The 25,682-nt window shown below is 43.0% G+C and overlaps 1 protein-coding gene across 1 annotated transcript in view; it reads left to right on the plus strand.

The window, feature by feature from the left end:
• Nucleotides 1-25,682, plus strand: part of LOC122804407 (melanoma inhibitory activity protein 2-like) — a 1,673,436-nt gene that overhangs the window by 1,622,258 nt on the left and 25,496 nt on the right. The window contains exon 21 of the mRNA XM_044074238.1: nucleotides 3,766-3,982. Coding sequence (XP_043930173.1) covers nucleotides 3,766-3,982 — 217 coding nt within the window. The remainder of the gene's footprint in view (nucleotides 1-3,765; nucleotides 3,983-25,682) is intronic.

Below are 25,682 nucleotides of genomic sequence, written 5' to 3' on the forward strand. Positions count from 1 at the left end.
GGTGTCTCGACAAGAAAGTGACAAGGATGATATTTTGTCAATGGGGCTAGTCTTGCTGCAATTTTTGTTTCTTCCTTACACAACAAATGCAGCACCTACTTTGCCCTAATCCACCCACAGGGGAGATCAGTGAGGGATGCTCTACTCCACGGTTGTCCCTCCAGTCTACTATCCACCAATCCCAATAATTCAGAAATTCCTGCAGAAAGCTGCCATGTTGAACAGCAAGGTCATCCTCATTGCACCTTTCTGGCCTCTACAGATTTGGTTCCCTTTCCTTTGGCCTCACTTATTTCACCAACCTTGGATTCTGCATTCGACTTCAGATTTGTCTCACCTGACAGGTATGATCCATCCAGACATATCAAGCCTTAAGCTGATGCCTTGGCTTCTGCAGTTCCACTGATAGCCAGACAACATATGCTCTTTTCTCCTGTCCAGCATATACTTTTATCTTACCACAAACCTTCAACACGTAACACAATTTGTGTATTGGGCTCATCAAAAACACAGTGAGCCTTTTTCAGCTCCTATACATGACATACATGAGTTTTTGGCCCTACTTTTTAAAGGAGGAGCTAGTTCCTCAACCATGAAAGTTCAGCTGTCTGCATTGTTTAACTTTTATGTTGGATTTGAGGGTTCCTTAGTAGCCTCTCATAAGTTGTGCAGAGCTTTCATGTGAGACACTCTACTTTTAAGGCATCCATTTAAAGACCCCTCTCCCCCATGGGACCTCAACCTGATACTGCAGGCACTTATACATTCCTCATTTGAACCAGCAGCTGAGTGTGACCTTAAGTATCTAACTTGGAAAATGTTTTTTTCTAGTAGCCATTACATCTGCCAGATGAATTTCAGAAATTTCAGAAATTCAAGCATTATCTTCAAACCTCTTAACTTGATTTTTCACAAGGATAGTTACGTTACGAACCAATGCATCCCTTCTTCCCAAGGTGGTCAGAATCTAATGTCAATCAGTATATTACTTTTCTAGTTTTTTTCCTCAAAGTTACTAACATAGGAGAATATATGTTACATTTATTAAATGTTCACAGACGATCACGTTTTTACTTACAAAGAATAAAATACAAAAAATATATATATATATATATCAGTTATTTGTTTCCTTTGCAAACTTGAAATTGGGTAAACCAGTTGCCAAAGTAACTTTAATCAGATGGATAGCCGATTGCATTTCATTCATTTATAAAAAATTGAGCATTGCCTTACCACACCCAATAAGGGCTCATTCAGCTAGATCAATGGTAACTTCTACAGTTTTCTTCTTCAGAGCATCCATGGATGACATATGTTCAGCAGCCCGTGCCCTTGTTACTCATTACAAATTAGATCTGGTCTCGGGTGGGGGGTGGGGGGGGTAGAGCATCATTTTGTTCATTGTTCAGCTGTGCTCAGGAAAATCCCTTCTTAGAGTCCACCCTGGAATTTAGGTAGCTGTGGACCCTGTCCCATCAGGTGAGGAGAGAATAAAAATTGACATCATCAGATAAAGACGTTATGTACTTAGCATAACGTTGCATCTGTGTTGTCCAATTTTCTTCTTCCTCAGCTTCCTGCCCACCAACCCCCATCCATTTTTTTATATATGAATTTCTGGAAGAATGAATTCTTAGGAACATCATTGTTACACCTCTTTTGTTTAAGCATAGTAAGTATTGTCTTTTTAGTAAAATCAGCAAACAAGATCTGAGGGAACTTAGGGTTGGTGCATTATGGGTAATGGGAAGCTCGAGAGTTTTAGGTTGCCATGAGCTTTAGCAATGGCTGAGACGGATCCAAGCATCGGATCCGAATCCATCAGTTGAGAAAGAGTGAAAATAGACAACACAGATGGAACATTATGGTAAGTACATAACTTCTTTTTTTATCCCATGAACTAAATTTATGTACTGATAAAAGTCATTGTTTTCGTATGAGTTGTGTCCTTGAAGAAAACTATTTTATGAGTTATATAAATGATGATTTTACATTTTGTTTACTTTTAATAAAAAATAGATGCTCTGTCTTTTCAGTAAGTACCATTGGATCTTTTCATGTCTGTCTGAAGCACTACCAGTCAGATGGCACCTTGTTTTAACATCTTGTCTGAAGGATGGCATGCCAGGTGTATAATCACCCCCCTTATGCTGCAGTACACTGTTGGTATTTTAACAATTTTCCATGCAGCTGGAGTGAAGCTAGAAACCAGTTTTCTGATCTTCCCACCAGCAAAAGTAATACCTGTTGAACCAGTGACAATGCAGACGTAGTTCTTCATTTAAATGCATAAATGCAGGCCACAAAATTTGGATCTGGAGACCAAATTTGTACTCAAGCTAGTAATATCGAGGTCTAAACTACACTTACTATCCACATTTTTCGTTTTGTAGCATACTCTGCTGAATTCTGTTGTTGCATTCCTTTTTAAATGCTCTACAGTACTCATAGGCTTTCATCTACTTCAAACCGTGGTCATGGCTAGAAGTTCTGTCACATTGTCCCCTGGCATTTCCTTTACTACTGCCCTACTTCATGCATGCACTTTCTGAGAGTTCCTGATATGACATTACAGTGTGAGTTTCCCCATCTGGGTAATGTGACCATCAGTGGGTACCTTTTTTCTGGCTCAGAGTCCGCTATAACCAGGGTGGAAAATGGATGGCCTACTTTCAGAAGGCTGGAAGTACCCTGTTATGGAGCATATGCTTATAATTTCCTAATTTTTCTTCTCCACAGAGCATATGAATTAATGCAAATTGTGCCGTTATGCAGTCTAACCCATCTAGCACAGGGCATTGCTTTTACTCCCAGCTTCAGCTAGACGTTGCTGTCAGAAGGCCTGATTTCCAAGTTCTTCTGCCTGGAGATAGAGGCACACTGCATTCTCTTGAAGTCCTCCATGTTTTGCTGCTTTTTAGCAGTACAGGCTCATTGCTGATCCCATGTCACTGGTGGTGTAGTCGGGACCAAAAGCGCTGCAACAGCAGTCTGAACAGGTTTTTTTCTTACCTCATTTGTACTGACCAGTATTGAATCTCATGGAAGTCCTGTTTCATTGCAGAATTAATATTTGCCTATTACATTTTGTATTATGTAATTGTCATTGTTGTATTGTAAGATTTTACTTGTTCATCGGTGCTTTCATTAAAGCATTTACTAGAATATTATCAAGGACAAATGCATGAAACCTCTCCTTGTGGGGCTTCCAAAAACAGTAGGCTAGATCTATTTATAAAACAGGGCTAGACTAAGTTAAACTAGAATGCTAGCTAAGTATCTGGGACACTAAGTGTAATGCAAGAACTAGAGTAAAGATTTTGTATCCATTTGTATGGCTTTAGTTTGGCAAGTAAATTAAAATAAATAGTCCTCAGCTTTCAAGCTTAGTGTTTTTAGTTGGTATTCAGAGGTGTGGCTAATAGGTGGGGGAGGGGGAGAGCCACCCTGGTCAAAAGGTGTGCTACTTTTGCTGTCAAGGCTGAAGAGCTTTAGCATTTTGTGTGTGGTATGTAGCCATAACAACCTGCTTGTTAAATTTGTAGCAAGTGGTTTGTTAAAGTTTTCAAGTAAAACTGATGGAACTGTGTAACTGTAGTCTGGGATGACCCTTTTTTTTGGGGGGGGTCTACTTAGAGTTGAGAAGGGCACCAGATCCAGGGAACTGCACAAGGTGCAGCCATATCTAGCTATGGCTGTGGTGTTACTAATGTAAGTGGCCTTTGTACCTTACATATTTATTGTTGATTCTCTTTTCCAATGCAGAGTATGCTGACTTCTTCCAGAAATCAACCTATATTTCCAGTCAGAGAAACAAATACTGATCCAGGTTTCATTGCACCTCCTGCTCCAAACATCAGAGGACCACTTTTGCCTCTGGATCCACGAGGCTTTTTCCGGCGAGGTCCTTTTCCAATACATGGCCCACCTGATCGTCTCCCGCCACCTGAGTTTATTGGAGTACCACCGCCCCTGTTGCGAAGTAAGTGAAAGTCAAACGTGCATATAATTTAAATTTTTTTTTTTAACAAAATCATTTGATTTGTGCTTATATGTTAATTTTACTCCTTTTTGCTGACCAAGACAAAGCTAGTGAAAACAAACTGCCTTGATTCATTTAACTTTTTCATTATCTAGTAGTTTACTTGTGTCATGTCTTACAAACCCTGAAAATTATAAACTGATATCTTCTATTTTTCCTTTCTCAATATAGTCATCAGTGTTTAACATGCATCTTTATTACTGATTCATACTGCAGGAAGTGCATTATTATCTGAAAAGATAAAAGTGCCCATTCTGTTTGACTGCAAACCTTTTCACTTCCAGGCTGCATTATATTTTCAGACTGTTTAATGTACTTCACTACTCAGCCAGTTAAAGAACTCAGTCATAGTATCATTGATTCTTAATCATATTCACTAGTACTGAAGCAAAGAATGTCATGGAATGTACAGTCATTACTTCTTTCAAAGACTAAAGAAACTATGCAAGTTGCATTTTACATGCAGAAAAGGTATATAAAAACAAGTTAAGGTAAGTAGTCTTGACAGACATTTTCAGAAAGATTCTGCAATTTGTAAAAATGGAGTTAAGGAGGGGATTGACCAGTTGCATATAAATCCCAGTCTTTTCTTTACTCCTCCAACAAATGACTTAGATTTTACTTGGGGAGCTGTTTCCATGGGGGTGAAAGTGCAGGGCCTGTGGGAAAGTCAAGACAGATAAAGGCACATGAATATTAGAGATATTGGCCATCATAAAAGCTGTCAAGTCTCTACACTATCTTTGGTCTCCAGGGCGTCTTCAAGTCATTACAGACAACAACACAGTGATATGGTACATAAACAGATAGTTGGGGTTCCATATCTTATCTACTGTGTAGACTAGCTGTGGTAGCTTAGGATTTTGCAGCACAGCAAAATCTTTACATTTCTTCAGAGCAAAACATTATTGCAGAGAAGCTAAGCAGGACCATGACAGACCCTCAAAAATGGAGGGGTCTTCCAGGAATCGTTTCAGCTGTGGGGAGCTCCTAAAATAGATTGTTTGCCTCAAGACAGAACACACAACTACAGAAATTCTGCTCTAGGATTCCCTACAAACAAGCCTGGAAGGCAGGTACTTTTTCATTCCCTTGGAAGGGAATATTCCCCTGTGCTTCCCCAACCTTTCTGCTGATATCCAGAGTAATTCTGAAAATTCAGAAAGGCTCTCCAAAGATAATTGTTGCAACACTGATTTTTGCCTAGGCAACATTCTTTGGAAACTGGTCAGTTGCACTTGCCACAGGCTCCAATGTAGACTGGACATACACAAGATGGGTTGTTTGATACACTCTGTCCTGAAATCTCTTCATCTAACTGCATGGATGATAGAATGTTGATACCTTTTAGGCACCTTCTTTTCTAAGGACATGCAGCAGGTACTAAAAAGGGCAAAACAGAACTAATAGAATGGAAATCATAAATGTTTAAAAAGAAAAAAAATTCTAGTTGGTACCATTGGAGCCAAGGTACCTGTTATGGCCAGGCTGCCCCTGGTTCTTCAGTATTTGTGTGAGTTACTTTCCTGTGGCCTGTATTATACCTCTGTCAGGATTTATTTTGTATCCATCTCTTCTTGTCTGCCGATGAGATACCTCTTTTCTTTTTCGCAAGTCAGGCAATATTTGAAAGGGGATTTACACGCTTGTCCACCATGGAAACAGGTGACTTATTTTTGATATCTGAATTTTGTGATGTAAAAACTCACACTTGCTCGATATGATGGTCCTTGACATGGAAGACGGTGTTATTGATTGATCTGACTTCTGCAAGACGGATATTGGAGTTATAGGATCTTATGGTAAGTCAACCTGATCTTGTTTTTTATAAGGACAGGCTTTCTTTGAGAACTAATCCCTCATTTATAACTAAAGTATTTTGAGTTTACCTTGAGCCAGTCTAGTCATCTCCATGTTTTCTTTCCAGAACCAAAGGGCAAAAATATCACACACTCTTGATGTCCACAGACAACTCAGGTGTTAGATCAAGAGAAGGGTTTTGTTCATAACAAATGTGCAAGATTATAGAGAAATGTTGATGATATAAAGCATGTTCTTGTTGGTTAAGCAAATGTATAGTAGAATGAGTCAGAGACTTTGTTTTGATTAATAAAGGACTCATCATGTACCAGCTCCTTCATGGCAGTCGCTACTGGATTAGTTATCCAGAAATTTGCTTGGCTATGTTCACAGTCTGTTTTAGAGCATATTAAAGCAAAACTTGATCTGCTTGAGAAAGGTATCTCCCTCAGGCTGGACCTTTGCTGGACTGTTAACTGCCTGGTGTCGCCGGTACCGAGGGCACCGTGGGAGTATACAGCGGGCGCAGACGGGCTCTTTACCGCACTGAATGCCTCGTGGTACACACCCGAGGCCTGCCACCAGTTCAAAGACCATTTCTAAGCAGAGGTGCGAAACGCCTGTCAGGAAAGGAATACAGGCCTTGCAGGGCTAAAAATCTCCAAGGTGGTGATGGTGGGAGACCTGTACGTTGGGAAGACTTGTCTAATTAACAGGTTTTGCAAAGATATTTTTGACCGAGATTATAAGGCAACCATTGGTGTGGACTTTGAGATTGAGCGATTTGAGATCTGTGGAGTGCCATACAATCTGCAAATGTTGATGATCAATGACGAGCCTGATTCACATCATTAAGCATGATGAAACAGAAATAAGATGAGGCACCTACCCAACCTGTGTACGTAGCTGGCAGAACTGTATGGGTACAGAAGATGGTCTTTATTCACTGAATGTTCTGAAGAGCTCTTTAACTCATCTTCCAGGAACCGGTTCTGTATTCCAGATTCACGTGGAAGAAGAACTAGATAAACTGCTGATGATATCAGCATTTAGTGAAGTTTGGTATGACGGCTGTTTACAACCACGTTTGGCATTTTCGTGATGGGATCTAGCGATTATTATTCTACATTTGAGGCGGCTTACATTTTGTTCTTTGGACTGTAATTGTGAAGGAGGCGCATTTGCTGCGAATCTACCAGATTTTTGGTACCACGCAGTCTACAGAGGCGACTTTTTACTTTATAGCTATTTGGCTGTACAGCGGTTTGTTTACAGTCTTTGGTTTCAGCTCTTCAGCTGTTCATTTATATTATTTTGTGTTTTTGTATCAAAAGTTTTTTTTTTTTTTTGCACTAAGCAAGTTTTTCTGTCAAACGGCTGTTCATATTTGGGTCTGGATCTGACTGAATCGTTATATATATATATTTTTTTTGCCTACGACTGTGTGGGAGGCACAATTCCTTGGTCATTTATGACTATTAGGGATCCTTTGGAAATGATAAGCTTTAGGATTTTTTCATTTGGTGTGTGATACCATGTCTTGGAGGTTGTTCATTCATTTTCCTTTGGGGACATTTTTCGTGTATTGGCTTCAAGAATATCACCTGTGACATGGTCTGGGCCTAAGTTTTTCCATTTGCTGAACTGGGGGACAGTTTTGGTTGTTCCTATCAGTTTGGATATATACCTAACAACATACTTTTGGTCTCTCTTTTTTTGTCGGGACAATTTTGTCACAGTTTGTGTGTTTCTTGTAAAATGAGCCCTTCATTGTGACTGGGTTTGGACAATTTGTGAACTGATAGGGTGATGCTTTTCAAACCTGTTTAATTTACAGGGCTCTGTGCACAGGATTGTACCCATTGGGTTATACTTTTTGCTGTTGTGATTAGCAACTATCTTTTTATTATATTTTTGCATTTTTACTGATCTTATTTGGTTGACTATTGCATCACATTTTCTTTGTTGCACTCACACTTCTACTTACTGAGATATCTGCTATAGAATTGTTTGTACTTTTATTGCTCACGCTGAGTTTGCTGCTATTTCATTACTGTTGACAGTTAACTGGATCATTATTGAACTGTTTCCTTCCACAGAGCTATTTCCTGCTGTTAAATAGCCTACCACTACCCTATCTTCCAATATCTATCCTACACTACTCCTCCATGACTCCTCCACACTATCTCACCTCATTTACATGTCTTTTCATTCTCACCATTCTGTATAATGCATCTTCTTATTCCAATACCATACTACCCGCCTCTTTTTCACCCCACTCATCCTCCACTATCTCCCTTCCACATCCTTCATCCCTCCACTTTTATTTGATATCCCCCTCCCTCCTTCAACCAAATCCATTTCATTACTTGAAACTAAAACACCATACACTCTACAAAAAGTTTCCCACTTTCAAATGTAAATTACATCTCCCTTTTACTTTACTCCGCAATTCTAGGATCTGAAGTAGGTAGACTTCATTTGTCTGCAACCTGTGGGTATCGGATCCGACCTCGGATCCGAGCCGGCATTTCAAAAGCTTAGGCTCCGAGCTCCTAGCTCCTCCCTCTTACCCATAACAACTTGCCAAGCCCTGACTGACCTCAGATTTCGTTTGCCGCTTTCAAGTTGCGACGGATTCTTGAACTCCTGGCGTTTTTTGGTGCAGATAAGTTATTTCTGACAGAAAAAGTTTAAAAAATCTCAACTTTTTTTCTCTTAATTATTTAGTGTTGAGTGTATAGGCTTTCCTCTCTCTTTATTTTTAACTTTTCACGGGTTTTTGCGTAGTTTGTGTGTGTGTGTTTTTTTAGGCCTTTTAGGGCTTATCATGTCCGAAGCCCATAAGGCTGTATTCTCTAAATGTACCGAGTGTGGCCATAAGCTGTCCCCAGCGGATGGCCACACTCTTGGTCATCTTGGGGTTGAACACCTGTCATCTGGTTGTACCATTTGTGCAGGTTCAACCCCGAGCTTGAGGAGCGGAGGTCGAAGCTGGTGCTGGCGGGACTTCTCCCCAGATACCGCCGGATCTGCCCTTCCACTCAGCAAGCTGTTGCTGTGGGCTCTCCTCCTCCAGCTGGGACTCAACCTCCCTCTAAGATGCCGGAGGAGAGAGAGTCTTCTAGGGAGAGAGAAGAAGGAGAGGCACAGGAGAGGCACCACAAGCGGAGGCGAAACCTCCGGTTCGGCTCCTCCGTCTGCGGCCTCCCTGTGCCTTCTAGCTTTCCTCCTCCTCGGCTCCACTCCCTCGGTTCTCTCCTGGGCCCGAGGAGGAGGAGGCTAGCCCTTCAGCGAGGTCCCGGCGGCTCTCTAGGTCCGCTTGGTGGCCTCCACCAGATCCACTTTTCTATGAGTGAAGCAGATATGGACGGATGATGAGGAAATTCATCCAGGCCCAAATGCAAATGGGAGTGCTCCTAGCCCCCATCCGGGAGGGGCTTGACCCTTTCGCCTTTGGCTCCTTCTCCGACCCATACCACGGGTTGGAGCTGTCGGCGCCGGGCAGAGTTGGATCCGGGGTGGGTCGGATCCGATAGGTCGGCGCACCTCGGATCCATCCCATCCCTTGAGTGCTTGGTGCCGGACCCGACCTCGGAGCCGTGGACCGAGCCTCGGATCGAGGGAGCTGGTGTGTCTTCGGCTCCGTCCAGGTCGGAGCACACGGTCTCGGATCCGGCGGTTTCGGCTCCGGCTCCGATCCGTCGTCAGATCCGAGTGGGGTCGGCTCTCGGGGTTTAGAAGCTGGCTCTCCCTCGGCTTTCGGCGTAGTGGAAAGGGCACTGTTGAGGACTACGGACCCCGGTCCCTGCCACGGCTCCATCCCGCACTCCTTGCAGTTGGGCCAGGCCCCACCAGCCGGTCCCAGGGACAGCCGCCTCGATGTCCCAAGTAGTTCCCTTGGAACATCCAGCTGCGGAAGAGTACTCCTCGGACAGCCCCGAAGAAGTACCTCGGGCGTAAGTGCAAAGGAGGCACATGGACTCCCGAGTCCGTTACCGAAGACACAGACTTGGATGAAGGGAGGCTCCCCAAGGTCACCCCTGAAGGCGTCTCATTTGGAGACATTATGGAAATGTTGAGGATCAGGGGGTGGTCTGCCCCCAAGGCCTCCTCAGACGAGTCTGTGTTCTTGCTGCCGCGCCCATCTACCTCTTGGGTGTCCCCTCCTGCCGCCCCTCTGGTGGACCTTATATCCATCAGGCGTGGAAGGATCCGGACACCGTTGAGCCTGTACCTAAGCGTCCTGACCGCATCCTTTCCCCTCCGGCGGACCGCACTCACTGGAGCAAAGGCCCCCCAGTAGATGCCATGATGATGGCTGCAGCCACTAAGAGGGAGTTGGCCCAGGAGAGTCCCTCTATGCATCCTCCGGGCAAGGAGTCCCGCTCGATGGATCGCATTGGGAAGCGAGTTTTCAGTTCAGCAACCTTCTCTTTGAGGCGCTGAACTACATGGCACACGTCATCAGGATGCAGCGGGATCTGATTAAAGAATACGCTGCATCTCCCCAGAGTCCATGTCAGTGAGGATAAACAAGTATACTCCACCCGAATGGCCACTCTCAGATCAGTTTCCAATACATCTATGCGGCTGCTTTCTCACGCTACTGAGGGAGCCGCTAGAGCCAGGCCTAGTCATGAGGCGACAGGCCTGGCTCCGCCACTGTGATTTTGCAGAGCCCTTCAAGGCGACCTTCGCGAATGCCCCTTGATGGTTCTGCCTTGTTTGGCAAGACTGTTCGCGAAACATTAGTCCAGAGCGAAAAGGACGGGAAGACGCTGTCTGCCGTCGGAGTCCGCTTCTCAGCTCCCCAGAGGTCCTTCTCGAAGAACCAAAAGGGACAGAAGAAGATGTGGTTCCGGAAATCGCAGCAGTCCCAACCTGCTTCGGATAACCAGTCCTTCCGTGGCAGAGGAGGACGGGGAGGTCGCCGTCCTAGAGGCAGGGGGGCTCCTAGCACCTTTGGGTCCAGAGAACCTTTCTCTGATAGACCCACGCAGCAGCCCTGAAGGGTTGCCCGGCTGTCCGTCTCTGGAGGCAGTCGGGGGCGTTTTTCGAGGCACCTGACTTCTTGGGAGTCCATCACAACAGACCGTTGGGTGCTTCGTGTGATATCCAGAGGTTATTCAATTCCCCTATACAAGGTTCCCAGATCTCGCTGCCTCCCAGATGTTCCACCCGACCAAAGGGAGGCAGCAGCTATCGAAATTGGACAGCTGCTAGAAAAAAGAGCTATCCAGTCGTTCCCCAGAGCAAACCAGGTCAGGGTTTTACTCCAGGTTCTTTTTAGTGCCAAAGAAAACGGGGGACTTAAGACCGATCTTAGATCTTTCCCTGCTGAACCTGTCAGTAACCAAGCAAAAGTTCCAGATGGTCACCCTTCAATCTATTCTCCCCCTCTTGAGGAGAATGACTGGATGTGCTCCATAGACCTCAAGGGCGCGTACTACCACATTCGCATGGACAAAGCGGTCCAGGAGGTTTCTTCGCTTCGGCTGGGAGCCAGTCATTATCAGTTCAGGGCCCTTCCCTTTGGTCTCACCTCAGCCCCCAGGGTGTTCACCAAGGTCTTAGCTGTTGTAGCGGCCCACCTGAGACTCCAGGGATTGCAGGTCTTTCCGTACCTGGACGACTGGCTCCTGACAGCATCATCAAGGCATCTTCTGTGCTCAGCCAGGGACTACTTTCTTCGACTAGCCCCAAGGTTGGGCATCACTGTCAACTGGGAGAAATCTTTGCTGCATCCCACACAAGTTATAGATTTCATAGGAGGAAGGCTAAACACCAGGTCAATGCGAGCCTTCCTCACTCCAGACAGAATTGCCAACTTGAAGTGTCATGTAGCAGCGGTCCTGCAACCATTTCCGACTGCAGCTTCGGTCCTGAGGGCCCTAGGTTTGATGGCGGCAGCTATTCCGCTTCTTATTCATGCGCGCCTATGCATGCGGGTTCTTCAATGGACCCTTCAAGTTCAATGGTCCCCTCTCAGTTCCTCTCTCAACTCTCCGATAGCGGTCAGCAAAGCGTGCAAGGATTCCCTTCTTTGGTGGCTTCTGTCTCCGGGCCCCTGTCAGGAGACCTTTTGTGCTGCTTTTCCCCGAGCCACAGTGACCACGGACGCTTCCTGCCTCGGGTGGGGGGGGCATTCTGCGGGAAAGATTGTCCAAGGCACGTGGAACCCCACAGACACATTGTTGCATATAAATGTCCTGGAAATGAGGGCGGTGCTCCTAGCGTTGCAAGCACTTCACCACGTTCTTCCTTCAGGGACTATTGCAATTCAGACAGACAACATGTCGGTAGTCTGGTACATCAACAAACAGGGAGGAACCAGGTCCTATCCCCTTTGTCGAGAGGCCATGAGAGTCTGGGAATGGGCAATTTCCACCAAACGCTTTCTGGTAGCAACGCACATTCCGGGAAAATCCAACATCCTTGCGGACAAACTCAGTCGCACCATTCTGTCACCTCACGAGTGGTCTCTCAATCCTCAGGTAGCGAAGAAGATTTTTGCCGTTTGGGGGCAACCCTGTTGCGATCTTTTTGCCTCTCCCTCAAATGCCAAATGCGACAATTTCTTCGCTCTCCTTCCCCCACCAGGGGAATTCCCAAGAGATGCGCTGGTGCATGCTTGGCCTCCCGGTCTCCTTTATGCCTACCCTCCACTACCTCTGATGCAGAGGCTTCTGCAGAAAGCCAACAGTTTGGGGAGCAGAATGATTCTCATTGGCCCGTTCTGGCCTCGTCAACCCTGGTTCCCCTTTGTATGGTCTCACAAAATCAATCCACCCTGGATTCTGGATCCGATTCCGGATCTCATCTCCCACCCTCTGGGGATTGCGGTTCCCAATCTGCGCACCCTGAAATTGACAGCTTGGCTGCTCCAGTTCCATCCTTGATTAGGACTCGGTATCTCATCACGGTCAAAGCCATCTTAGTGGCAGCTCATAAACCTTCCACCAGGCAGGTTTATCGGAGTAAATGGAAGAGATTCTCTATTTGGGCGGTACAGAGAACTTTGGATCCTTTCTCAGCACCTATGTCAGCAGTGCTGGATTTTTTAACAGACCTCTTTCACCAAGGGGCAAGTTCTTCCACGATTAAGGTACAATTGGCAGCCATCTCGCATTACCACATTGGTCATGAGACAGCTCCCCTCATGACGGCGAAATTATGCAAAACCTTTCTCAAAGGAATTTTTGTTGAGGCCTCCAGTCAAGGAGGTTGTACCACCTTGGGACTTATCGTTAGTTCTGCAAGCCCTTACTGCTCCTCCATTCGAGCCTGCAGCTTCTACAGATCTAAAGTATCTTTCATGGAAGACTGCCTTCTTGGTAGCTATCACTTCTGCCAGAAGAGTGTCTGAGCTTCAGGCTCTATGCATCAAGCCGCCTTACCTTTCTTTCTTTCCTGATAGGGTGTGCCTCAGGACCAATCCATCTTTTCTTCCGAAGGTCTCTTCTGAATCTAATATTAACCAATCAATCAATTTACCTGTGTTTTTTCCCAAGTACTCAAACAAAGGAGAATACAAATTGCATTCCTTGGATGTTCATAGACAATTACGTTTTTATGTTCACAGAACAGCTGGTCACAGGAAATCAGATCAGCTGTTCATCTCCTTTGCTAAATTTGCTTTGGGTAAAGCAGTGTCTAAAGTCACACTATCTAGGTGGATTGCTAACTGTATTCTGCAGGCTTATGACACTTCAGGTAGACCTGCTCCTCAGAGGGTTACGGCTCATTCTACTAGGGCAGTCTCCACGTCAGCCGCTTTTAAGTCACGTGTTTCATTGGATGATATCTGCGCGGCAGCTACTTGGGCCTCGCCTCATACCTTTATTTCTCATTACAAGGTGGATGTTGTTTCCAGAGGAAGAGCATCCTTTGGCTCAGCGGTGCTCCGAAACATCCTTCCATGACGGCCGCCCAAGATTCAGGTAGCTGGGGACTCTGTCCCACAGGTTGCAGACAAATGAAGTCTACCTACTTCAGATTTAGAAGTTATGTACTCACCATAACGTTCCATCTGAGTAGGTGACTTCATTTGGATGCAACCATCCCCCCCTCCATCCCCCTGGCCTTTATAGAGCGAGTATTTATGCTGTTTTTCGTGTACTGCATTCAGTATTTTTGAGGCAAACTCAATCTGAGGTCAGTCAGGGCTTGGCAAGGGGTTATGGGTAAGAGGGAGGAGCTAGGAGCTCGGAGCCTAAGCTTTTGAAATGCCGGCTCGGATCCGAGGTCGGATCCGATACCCACAGGTTGCAACCAAATGAAGTCACCTACTCAGATGGAACGTTATGGTGAGTACATAACTTCTAATTTCAACTCCTCTACTCCTTCTCTTGTCTTGCTCTTGCAGGAGATGTCCATCCTAACCCTGGGCCAACACCAACTAACATTCTCTCTCCCACTACCCCCACAAATAGGCACAATAATAAATACCTTAAATTTATTACCATTAATACCCAGAGTATTAATAACAAAATAACAAACTTTCATGCCTGGCTAAATATAACTGAACCTGACATAGTAGCAGTAACAGAAACCTGGCTAAAACCTCAAACTAGTAACTCTGAAATTTTACCACCTGGCTACCAAGCACTCAGGTCCGATCGCCTAAACAAAAAAGGTGGTGGTGTAGCCTTAGTCTACAACTGCCTGCTAAATCTTAGCCCTTACCAAAATACCATTCCCAACTTTAATAATGCAGAACTAGTCATAGGAATCCTCAAAATAAACAACTTCAAAAGTATCTGTATTATAACCATTTATATCCCTCCTGGAGACAACTCCTCCACCCTAGAGAATATTCTCTGTTGGGCCTCAAACAATATTAAACAGGAAACTTTCATTCTAGGTGATGTAAATATTGATTGGAATAATATTAATAACAATACTCCCTTTCAGTCTATCAATCTTTATAATTTTACTCAACTAATAAACAACATTACCAGACCTAACAAAACCAACCCTCCAGGGTCCATCTTGGACTGGATCCTAGTCAGCCACCCTAACAATATCTCCAACTCAGGTACCTTACCAGACTCATTAAGTGATCATCTCCCAGCCTTTATTAACCAAAAAACCCAACAGCTCCCACACCAACAACAATATGCCCACTCTCGCAACCTAACTAATTTTAATCCTTCTGTATTTTCAGAAACCCTTCAACTAACAAACTGGGATTCACTAAACACTCTTCCCCTAGATGAAGCCCTAGAACTCTTCAATACTACCTTCCTTAAAATCCTAGATTCCCAAGCCCCTCCCCGTACAAAAAGGATAAAGTTCAACTCTGCCCCTTGGCTAACTAAAGACACTAAAACTCTAATGCGACAAAGGGACAAAACTTATTATAAAGGATAAGAAATCTTACTACGGCAAACTTCAGTCCTCCCTCACAAATAATCCCAAAAAATTCTGGAATTCCATCAATTCACTCTTACATCCAGGTACAAAATCCAATCCCTGTCCAGACAATAATAAGACTGACACTGAAATAGCAACTCTCTTTAACTCGTTTTTTACTGGCTCAATAGCTGAACTGACTAAATCCTTCTCCTCTTCCACCCCTACCCCAACCCAAAGCATCCTTCTACACCCATCCCTCACTCCAACTCTCATAACCCACCTCCCACTTTCATTCTACATCCCGTGTCTACCACCAGTATCAAACAACTTCTCAAACTCAAACCATGCTCCAATGCCCTGACAACATTCCATCACTCTTTCTCAAGCTCGCAGCAAATGGCATCGCCATACCTATCAGCATTCTCATCAATAGATCCATCCAAGAATCTTATGTTCCCAAACTTTGGAGAGCTGCCCACATTCTGCCCCTCCATAAAGGAGGCAAAAATAACACCATCTCTAACTTCCGCCCAATAGCAATTCTTTCCCCAATCTCGAAAATTCTTGAAAAATGCATACACCAGCAACTCATGCCCTACCTTCTCGATAACCATCTCCTCACTCCCACACAACATGGGTTTCGGCCTGGCCACAGTACCATAACCGCTCTTCATTCCTTCCTAGAAATTGTCAACCAAGCCCGTGACTCTGGAAAAATTGTCTCCACTGTTCTTCTTGACCTTTCTAAGGCCTTCGACACTATATCCCACACTCTCCTTCTCAACTACCTCTCTAACCTTAATCTCTCCCACAACTCTCTTTCTGGGTTCAGAAGTTATCTCTCTGATAGATCCCAAGCTGTGAAATGGAATACTGGTACCTCAAAATTCCTACCTACCCCTACCGGAGTCCCTCAGGGTTCTATTCTCGGGCCTTTGCTCTTTAACATCTTTATCAATGATCTCCACTCTTCTATTCCTCTTGCTCAAATAGTACAATACGCAGATGACTCCACTGTTATCTGCTCTGCACCCAACCTTCCCGAGCTCCAAGCCAAAACCCAATTGGCCTTCACAACCATAGAAAATTGGATGCTTCAAAATCATCTTTCCCTCAATGCCAATAAATCCCACATCATTCTCTTCTCCCCTCAAAAGCTCTGACTCCTGATAAGTCATCCTTCATAATTTCCAGCCTCTCCCAGTCCTCAATAGAAGTTGTTAGTAGTGCTAAATTACTCGGAGTAACCATTGATGAACACCTGAAATTTAATAATCATATTCAACTAAACATAAAGAAAACTCATCAGAATCTCGGTATGCTTTATAGAAATGCAAACTTTCTTACTCCATCTTCAAGACAAACTCTGCCACTACCTTCCTTCTCCCTTCTCTACTGTATGGTGCTCCTCTTCTATCCAATCTCTCCACTTCTATCTCCACAAAACTTGAAAGTTGCTACTACAAAATTGCCAAATTAAGCTACTAATTCCACTCATTCTACACACCACTGCATCTGCCTCCGTAGTCTTCAATGGCTAGAACTCCCTAATCAACTCAATTTCCTCCAACTTACTACTGCACACAAACTAATCTTTAAACCCACTGCTTGCCCAGCATTATCTAATACCTTCACCATATACAATCCTCCAAGGCCCCTAAGATCTAGCCACCAAAATCTTATTTCAGTTTACAAACCCAAACGACCCCCTGGCCAACTCCTACTTTCCTATACTACAGCAAAAAAATGGAACTCACTTCCTTCCCTTCTAAGAGCCACTACAAACTATGAACACTTTAAATCTCTTCTTCATTCTCACCTTTTCCAAAATTGGAAATGTAATTGTATACTTCCTACCTAGATCTCTATTTATCCTAGTTCCATCCCACCCCTGGTTCCCCTTCTTCTGACTCTCTCCTAGCTCCCTCTCTTCTTCATTATCTCCTCCTTCCTCCCTGAATAAACCCTTTATTTTCCTTCAAGTGCTATGCTTACTCTCACCTTAAATCTTTTGACTTTTTTTCTCAAGGTGGTCTCCTGGACTCAACCACAATTTGAACATTAGTTATCTGTTCTTTTTCTATCCTCTTTTGACACCTCTCCTTTAATTTCTTTGCTTCTTATTTGTTTCTCCCATGCATCCCTGCTCTTGCATTCAAACTCTATCTATAATTTCCTTTCCTTTCCTACTTTACTAACATTCACAGTTGCACTAATATATCTTTTTCTTATGCATAGTGCCCAATGCACCTCATTCTTGTTTGGAAATTGTTAAAGTATTATGCTATTAGAACAGAGTGTGTTTTTGTGTGTATTAGTTTAGATCTGTTCTGCTGTGTTTTTGTGTGTAATGTATTATCTTTGGAGCTTTTCTCCCCGGGCCTCCACTGAAAACGGGCTTTCGGGCCCAGTGGACTTCCCCGGTTATCAAACTGGAAATAAATAAATAAATAAATCTTGATAAAACTAAACCCTTCAGGAAAGCTTGACCAGCTGTTTGTCTCCTATGAAACTATTAAAAAAGAACAACCCATGTCAAAACAGACTATTTCCAGATGGTTGTCTCTTGCTTTCATTTTTTGTTATATCCATTATATCAGGTCACATCCAGACAGGGTTAGGGCTTGCTGTAGCAAGCCTTGGTCTCTTTTGCACCTTTTTGGAAAGCAGTGGACTCTAGAAGCAATCTAGAGGCAGCTACTTGGTCCTCTGTCCATACTGATACAAAACACCACAAAGTAAGATTCCTTTTCCATGTCTAGAACAGGCTTTGTTAGGATTACTCTTCAGGGGCTAATGGACATTCAGTCTGTAGCCTCCCTCTCAGTCTTAGGTTAGATACTCTAACTTTGCAGGTTAGGCTACTGCAGCAGTGATCTAATGACAGGCATAGTGCAGTTGTGTAAGTGAACTTATCATTACAGTAAATGTTCAACTAGATAATTACTGCTGTTGCTGCTCCCCTTTTTGTGTTTTGTGTGTGTGTGTGTGTGTGTGTGTGTGTGTGTGTGTGTGTATGTATACATATATATATATTTATATATATGTATATGGATCTACTCTGAGTGGAAGTACGATCCACCGAAAGATACTTACCTGAGCTTAATCCACCGAAACACCTCTTCAACGAACGGACTGCCAAATTTCTTTCACAGGGAAAGGAACCACTTGACCACTATGGTGAACTATGCCTCTCCTCCGTGTAGTGTGATCTCGGAGTTGGCATATTTAGGTAGGGGGGTTTTCCCATTTTGGTGGGCTTACTTTTCTTCCATTCATCTGTTTTTCATGGTGGCCAGGTGGTTCCTTTCACCTTTCAGTGCTGTTATGCCCTAGTGTCTTGCTAGAGCTTTAACAGCAGTCACCACAGAACAGCAATGGGAAGCTGAAATAGCTTTAACATTTTTAATACATATCATATTGTCACACTTTTATGTAAGGCAGCATGAAGTGTTTTAAGCTTAGTCATTCCCTTCACTGGAGCTCTGAAACTGCCAATGTTTGTATCCTGAGTCTTTTCAGAAAGTCAAGTTATAGCCTCACACTTCAAACAATTGTCCATATCTCTGGAACCATAAGTGTTACTACAGAAGGGTGAATGGCAAATTGTTCAGCACAAGTTAATCATTACAGTAGTCATGTTTGTTATTGTTAGGTCTTAAACTGGATTTTGTAGGTCACAATAAACATTAAATATTTATATTTGTATTTTTAACTCTCCCATCAGCTCACCATCAACTATTCCAGCAGACCTGTTCTCGTTCAGCAGGTCTGCTGGTCTGCCAAATCTGACAAGATTCCCCTGGATTTTCTCCTACCCATTTATAAGTTTGGAGGGGAGATTGAGGCACCCTGGGGCACCATCATATTGCTGCCGAGGAGGGGTTTTTGTTGCGTCTTACATTCTCCTTCCCCTAATGCGCACCCATATTGTGTAGGGATGGATGTGTAGTGTGTGCTGATATGATTCCCCCTCCATAGTGACTTAGTCAGTGCCCTGCCTTTCCTAAGATGACACCCTCTTGGGTGTTTCTGGTTTCTGCCAGGTACACACAAGGTATGCTTATGCACACATCTCCCCAAAATGAGTGTGTCCATCTTCCAGGTGCCAGCATCTCAGGTTCCTGATCCACATCTCAGTAACCACTCACGCTACAAATGTGCTGTCAGTAGCATTTTGTTCATCCAGCTGTAAACTGACTAAGCAGTCCCATCTATGCCAATTGGTTATTGAAATATTTGTAGAAATACATCTGACAGTATAAATAAATAGTACACAAACAATATTTAATATTTCTTTAGCTACACAAGGCAGAGATCATGTCAGTGCAGTTCTCTTACTCATCATTTACAAAATGTCTTGCTTAGGTTGTAGCTCACTGTAGAATGCAGGGCATTCGATTTTTTCAATGTCTGGACAACTGTTTGTTTGTGGAGAGTCATTCTCAGAATGTCAGGAATCTCTGTCCAGAGTCAAAGATCTCTTTATCAGTTTGGGATTCCATTTGAACATTTAAAAATCTTCTCTCATTCCTGCTTGCATGGTAATGTTTCTGTGATGTCTATTGCATACATCCCTACAGGGAGCTTTTCAACCTGTAGACAAAGCAAATCTCTACATAGATCAGTTTCTGAGCTTTTCCAGTTAGTCTTATGGTTTCTGCCAGGGAATATCTCAGGTTCCTGGTGTTCACGGCTTCTGTACTCCCATTCCTCCTCATGTTTTTTTCCCCCTTTCTGTGTAGCAGGTATCACTGGAGCAGGTAAATGACCATGTCTAATAAAGGATTATAATAGAGTGTCTCCTGTCATAACCAAGTAGTTATATTCCCTTGAAATAGATGTCAAGTCCACCTTTTGAGCTCTGCTTTGCACCACTTAATCTATTTCTTGACATCCATCTCTTGAACATGTAATAACTTGGGTATGAAATAAATCTGTCATAACCCTCAGTATTAGATCTTATGCAGTTTCCTGAAGTGAACCTGTAACTCTAAACAATATGGTAGTTATGTCAATGCTGAGTACATTCTCATCTTTTATTATTTTAATTTGCCTAGTTCTATTGTAATTTTGTTCAGTGGAGTAATACTTTTGGAATTGCTACTGTTATTAAAATTAAGTTGAACTGAACCAGTATTTTACTTACGTCCCATTGCAAGGGCAGCCACACTTAGCAGAGCACCTCGTTTCTTAGGTGATTTCATGTAGTAAAATTTACAACTGTGAACCAATGATGAATTTTACAGTCATAATTTAAATCATTCAGAAAGACTGTAATGAAAGTTCCAGCAGGGATGAAATCCTGCTTGTTAAAAAGTTTAGTAGTGCAGCACAAGAGGGATGTAAACACTGGAAGCTGTAATGCTGGCTCATGTGAACTATATCAAATAACATTATAAAAACTTGTTATTCTCCTAAAACTGTACTTTCTTCCTTTGGATTTACTTTTACTCTCTACGTACCCTTTACATTCTGGGTCTAATTTCAAATATGTCCAGATGTAAGTTTACAGACCTTGTGGAAATATTAGTTTACACTGACATTTTTCCTTTCTAACTCAGCATTTTACCTCTCTCCCAAGCAGGGATTAGATGGTGCTTCTGTTACTTGTTTGTTAGATTTAAGACTTCCTTGAATCTAAAAACTTCAGCTATCTTCTTCTTCTTCTTTCGTCTTTTCCTGGTTAGGGGTCGCCACAGCAGAACTCCGTTCCACTAATGATTGACAGTTCGTTTTTACGGTGCCGAGGTGCCAGCCCGACACCCAACCTTCAACGAAGGCACACCCATTCAAGCATGTCTTTCGAACGCCACTCAACCGTGGGGAGGACATGCAGACTCCATACAGAAGGCGCTCCAGTTGAGAATCGAACGGTAGAACCTCTTACTGTGAGGTGACAATTCTACCGCTGCACCACCTTGGCTACGTATGTATGTCTTGCTGGGCAGCATAAGTACTGCATGTAGATTCGCAGGAATTAAAAAAAGTGTGGGGGGGGGGTAGTCAGCTCCACTGGAGTAGAGGAATAAAAGTCATGACCGTGGCCAAGGCAACCTGAGTTCAGTTATTAGGCTAGGCGACTGCTGGAGCTAGCCTAGGCGATTGGGCATACATCTTCTGGTGTGGGGGTGGCTGAACAACCAGTGAATTGCCATGTTCCCTCAGAGGTGGACCAGCAGATGCAAATATGTCCAGTGGGCATGAATTTAGTTTTCAGCTCACCAAGCCACCAAGTGGCAGTAAACTTAATAGCAGGTAAATGGGAGTATGCACTCACATGGGAAGGTGTTATAGCCCCCACAGTGATTTAGATGACACATTCCTCCCACCTAGTTGATGGGGTTAGAGACTTATCCACAAAAAAAAAAAAATATGTATATGTGGCACTTATAGGACAGCACCTTTGACTGACTTTCATCCATAAGAAACAAACAGGCATGAGATGGGAGAGCAGATGGCAGGCAGCGGGGGAGAAAAAGTATGAATGGAATTGCAGAACAGCAGTAACCTCAGCCATTTAATTTTCCTATCTTTCCTAGCAATATATAATACACAGCCTATCTTGACCTCGCCAAGGCTTTCAACACCATCCCCCATTCTGGAATTATAGCTAAACTCACTAAACTAGGTATAAATCCCTACAAGATCGGTTGCCAACTGGCTGACTGACAGAATCCACACTGTAAAAGTTGCAGACTCCAAATTTGACCTCAAAGCAGTGACAAGTGGAGTACCACAGGGTTCCGTCCTGGGACCTCTCCTGTTTGGTATCTACTTCTCTGAAGTACAGGCTAACACAGAAGGCCTCTGGCTAACGAAGTTCGCAGATGACTGCAAACTAGGAGCCATAGTCAAGTCCCCATATCATGTGGACATCCCACAGAAGGGCCTCGCTGAGACAGATGTCCAGTGTCAGAGCCATGCCCTCAAGCTCAATGACAAAAAAGTGCAGTGTCATCCCCTTTGGTAAAAACTCTGTACCCATGAACTACCACATAGGCAGCAATCTACTTAACACCAAATGTGTGATAAGAGACCTTGGGACACAGGTGGACAGTAGTCTCTCCTTTGATAGTCACATCGCCACAGTAGTCAGGAAGTCCCTTCTACGTGGCACACCTCATCATAAAAGGTTTCTCATCCAGGAAAAAAAGAGGTCATTGTTCCCCTCTACTCAACACTCATTAGATCCATTATAGAGTACAACACCCTTTTGGAATGTACCTCACAAGACATCTGCAGCAGCTGGAAAGGCCACAGAAGTACCTCACAAAGAGGATCACTGGCTTCAAACAAATGCCCTACTCTGACCGCCTCAAAAAACTCCAGCTTTACTCTGTAGCATATCGCCTACTCTGAGGTGATCTCTGCCTAACATATAAAGCTATGTCAAAACCAGAGCTGTTGGACATGCTACACCTAAAGAAATCCCAATCCCTCCGAGCTCTAGGGACCTAAACCTTGTAACCATAATAAACAGGACATGCTGGAGGGATATATTCCTGTCCCAGAGACTTCCCATACTCTGGAACAGGCTACCCATCTATGTCAAGCAAAATTCTTCATTAGCACTCTTCAAGAAAAATCTTGATGAGTGGATGGGAAATAGGAAATACACCCCGGGGATCACTTCTGTATCTCTGCTCGACAGTGGCACAGGAACATGACTTTCCTGGGTGACATAAGCCAGGGAACCTTGTTGGCTAGGCTTACGTAGGCCCTTGAGCTGATAGCCTAGTACCTACCTATGAACCTATAATGCTAGTTCATTGTGGATAAAAATATATATGCAGAACCATGAAACCAGTTTATATCAGTTCCCACCCTTACAGAGAAACATTCCCATGTTCAGTTATAATAGGCCCAAACTAAAATTAATTTCAGGACAGTGGGTCAGGTGCTGATGTCTAAAAATGGTGTAATAAGGCTCAGTAAGAAGTTGTGATGTAAATGTGAAGGTTGTCTGACAAAGACATACAGGTGTAGACACATGAAACATCTGTCCTGGTACAGCTTCAGGAATTTGCCCTATTCTTTATATTTGTGTAATAGTAAGAATTTCATCTTGCTGAAGTAGTAGTATGATATGAATGCACTCAAACTATTTTTTGTCATCACTTTTGGTCAGATGCCTTTGAGCTGTTTCTGTAACCAGACATCTAATATCATGAGATCTGTCTAGTGAGGTGGCCTTTGGAATTTCCTGTTTGATCCCCAGTTCATCTGTTTTTCTGTTTAGATCCTGAGCTGAGAGACGCGCACCTCCTGCCAGTTCATGTTGTGTAGTATCACATGCTAGGGTAAGAGGTAATGCCTACCCCATGCCTTTCATTGCTTTTCTACTGCACAGTTTGGATTCTAAATTGTAATGCTCATCATGGAAAAATGCCTGCGTTTGTTGCCAAGAAAATGCAAGCCTCAAAATATTTTTATGGCCACCATCTCATGAGTCAAGGACCTAATCTGACATTCCCTCTGTTCAGTGACAGACTAAATGACATTTGGGCCTTGAGCTGTTTCCAGTACATGCCCCACCCATCCACTTTTTTTTTTTTTTTTTTTTTTTGTTACAACCATGTAAAAAAACAGCTCCATTGATTCATCATCTTACATGTTTTAAGCATATACTTAAGTGTTTTGAATTGTATATATTGTTTGGTAAAGAAAAAAAGTGATAAATATTCCAAATCATGTGAGCTTGAGAGAATATCTAAATCACATCTGGAAATAGCACATTGCAAAGAAGATGTAAGAAATAACAGTGTTTTGGCCAGGAATGTCAACTCTAGAACAAGTTGTGCAGAAATGTGCCATTTGCAAATCATTAGGATAAAAATCCTAAGGAAGCTGTGATAGTATACCCAGTTCCAGCGCATTCGTGGAGTCAAGTAGGGGTACATATTTGTTCCAGTTTAAAGAAATTGAATTTTGTGTGTGCATTATCCAAAATTCTATGAAATAATAAAACTGATAGCTGCAACAGGTGCAGGTGTGATTACTGCATTAAAATCTGTGTTTTCGAGACAAGGGATACCAGATTTCCCATGCTGCGGTAGCGTTGTCGCCTCGCAGTAAGACACTGTCCGGTTCGATTCTCAGCTAGAATGTCTTCTGCATGTTGACATGCGTGAATGGGCATACCTTCGTTGAAGGTTGTGTGTCAGGGTTGGTAACTCGGCACGTAAAAATCAACTACCAATCATTAGCAGACCGGAGTTCCGCTGTGGCGACCCATAACCGGGAAAAAGCCGAAAGACACAACAACACAAGTTGAGAATTTAGAAGATTTTGCAACAGTCTGAATTCATAGATATAGTATCCAGTCCATACAATCTTGTCAACTGAAGAAGGAGAAAGAAATATCCAAGTAGTGAAGAATCTCATTAAAAGGACCTGCACCAATATTTGTGAAGATTGTCTTCTTGCAGTGCTTAAATATTAAGAATATGTGCTGATGAGCAGAAGGTTGAAAACAAGATTACCTGCTTCACCTGTATTACTAATGACTACATACGAGTCAAAGTAAAGGGAATGATGAGAAGAAATCAGCACAGACAGAAGATTTACAGGTTGTAGACAAAATATTTTTTTTCTAGTAACTGCTTTTTTGGCAGCCTCCAGAATAAAATTTAACAAGACCTTATTTGTATGTAGGCAATTCAGATCTTGTGTCCATGTTTTAAATATGTTTTCATGTAATTGCTAATGCCACTCTAAGTATAGTGTCAAGGTTAACTTGCAGTGATTGGTATAGTGAAGGTGATGTTTTAAGTATTTAGCTTTAAGGCTAATGAGTTAGCTAGCTGTAGAATGATTTGCATGTCATGTAGTATAGTTATTCAGATAATTCAGTTTGAATATAGACCTTACTACAGCTAAAGTACATCTTTTCTTGTCACAGCAGGCTAAAAAGATGTTTACCATGCACATGTTCATCACTGTCATGAGTGACAGTATTTCACAGCCCTCAGGTACACATTCAGCAGACTAAGAAGCTCTGTCTCTCTCTCCAGCAACTTGCATGGTCAAGTCATGTATACCAAGCTTATTTATTGTACTTCCAGTCCTATTAAGAAGTTGGTGCATATTTCAGCAGAGATGTAAATGTTTGTTTTAGAAAATTGGAGTCAGTGTGATATATTTTGAAATACAGGAAGTGTACAAAATAAATCACAAGTCATTTTTTTTATTTAAACAACTGCTGACTTGAGATTAAGAGAGAAAGTTGCAAAAAATGAACATGCAATCAGAAGGGCAGAGGCATTATCAAGCATCAAGTAAATTCACAAACCTTGGTGGGTGGTAGTTTTCTGAGCAGTGATAGCAACAGAGATCCCATAATTGAATATGACACAAAACACACTGGAAAGCAAGATGTTCCAGGTATTTATTTATGTATTTTAGTCAAAGAATTAGATCTACATATGATCAGATGACACAAGAATTGTAGTCTTGAAAACTAAATCTACTGATCTGA

The sequence above is a fragment of the Protopterus annectens genome, chromosome 6.part0 (genome assembly GCF_019279795.1).
Source record: "Protopterus annectens isolate FY-2018-M chromosome 6.part0, PAN1.0, whole genome shotgun sequence".
Classification (NCBI taxonomy): Eukaryota; Metazoa; Chordata; order Ceratodontiformes; family Protopteridae; genus Protopterus; species Protopterus annectens.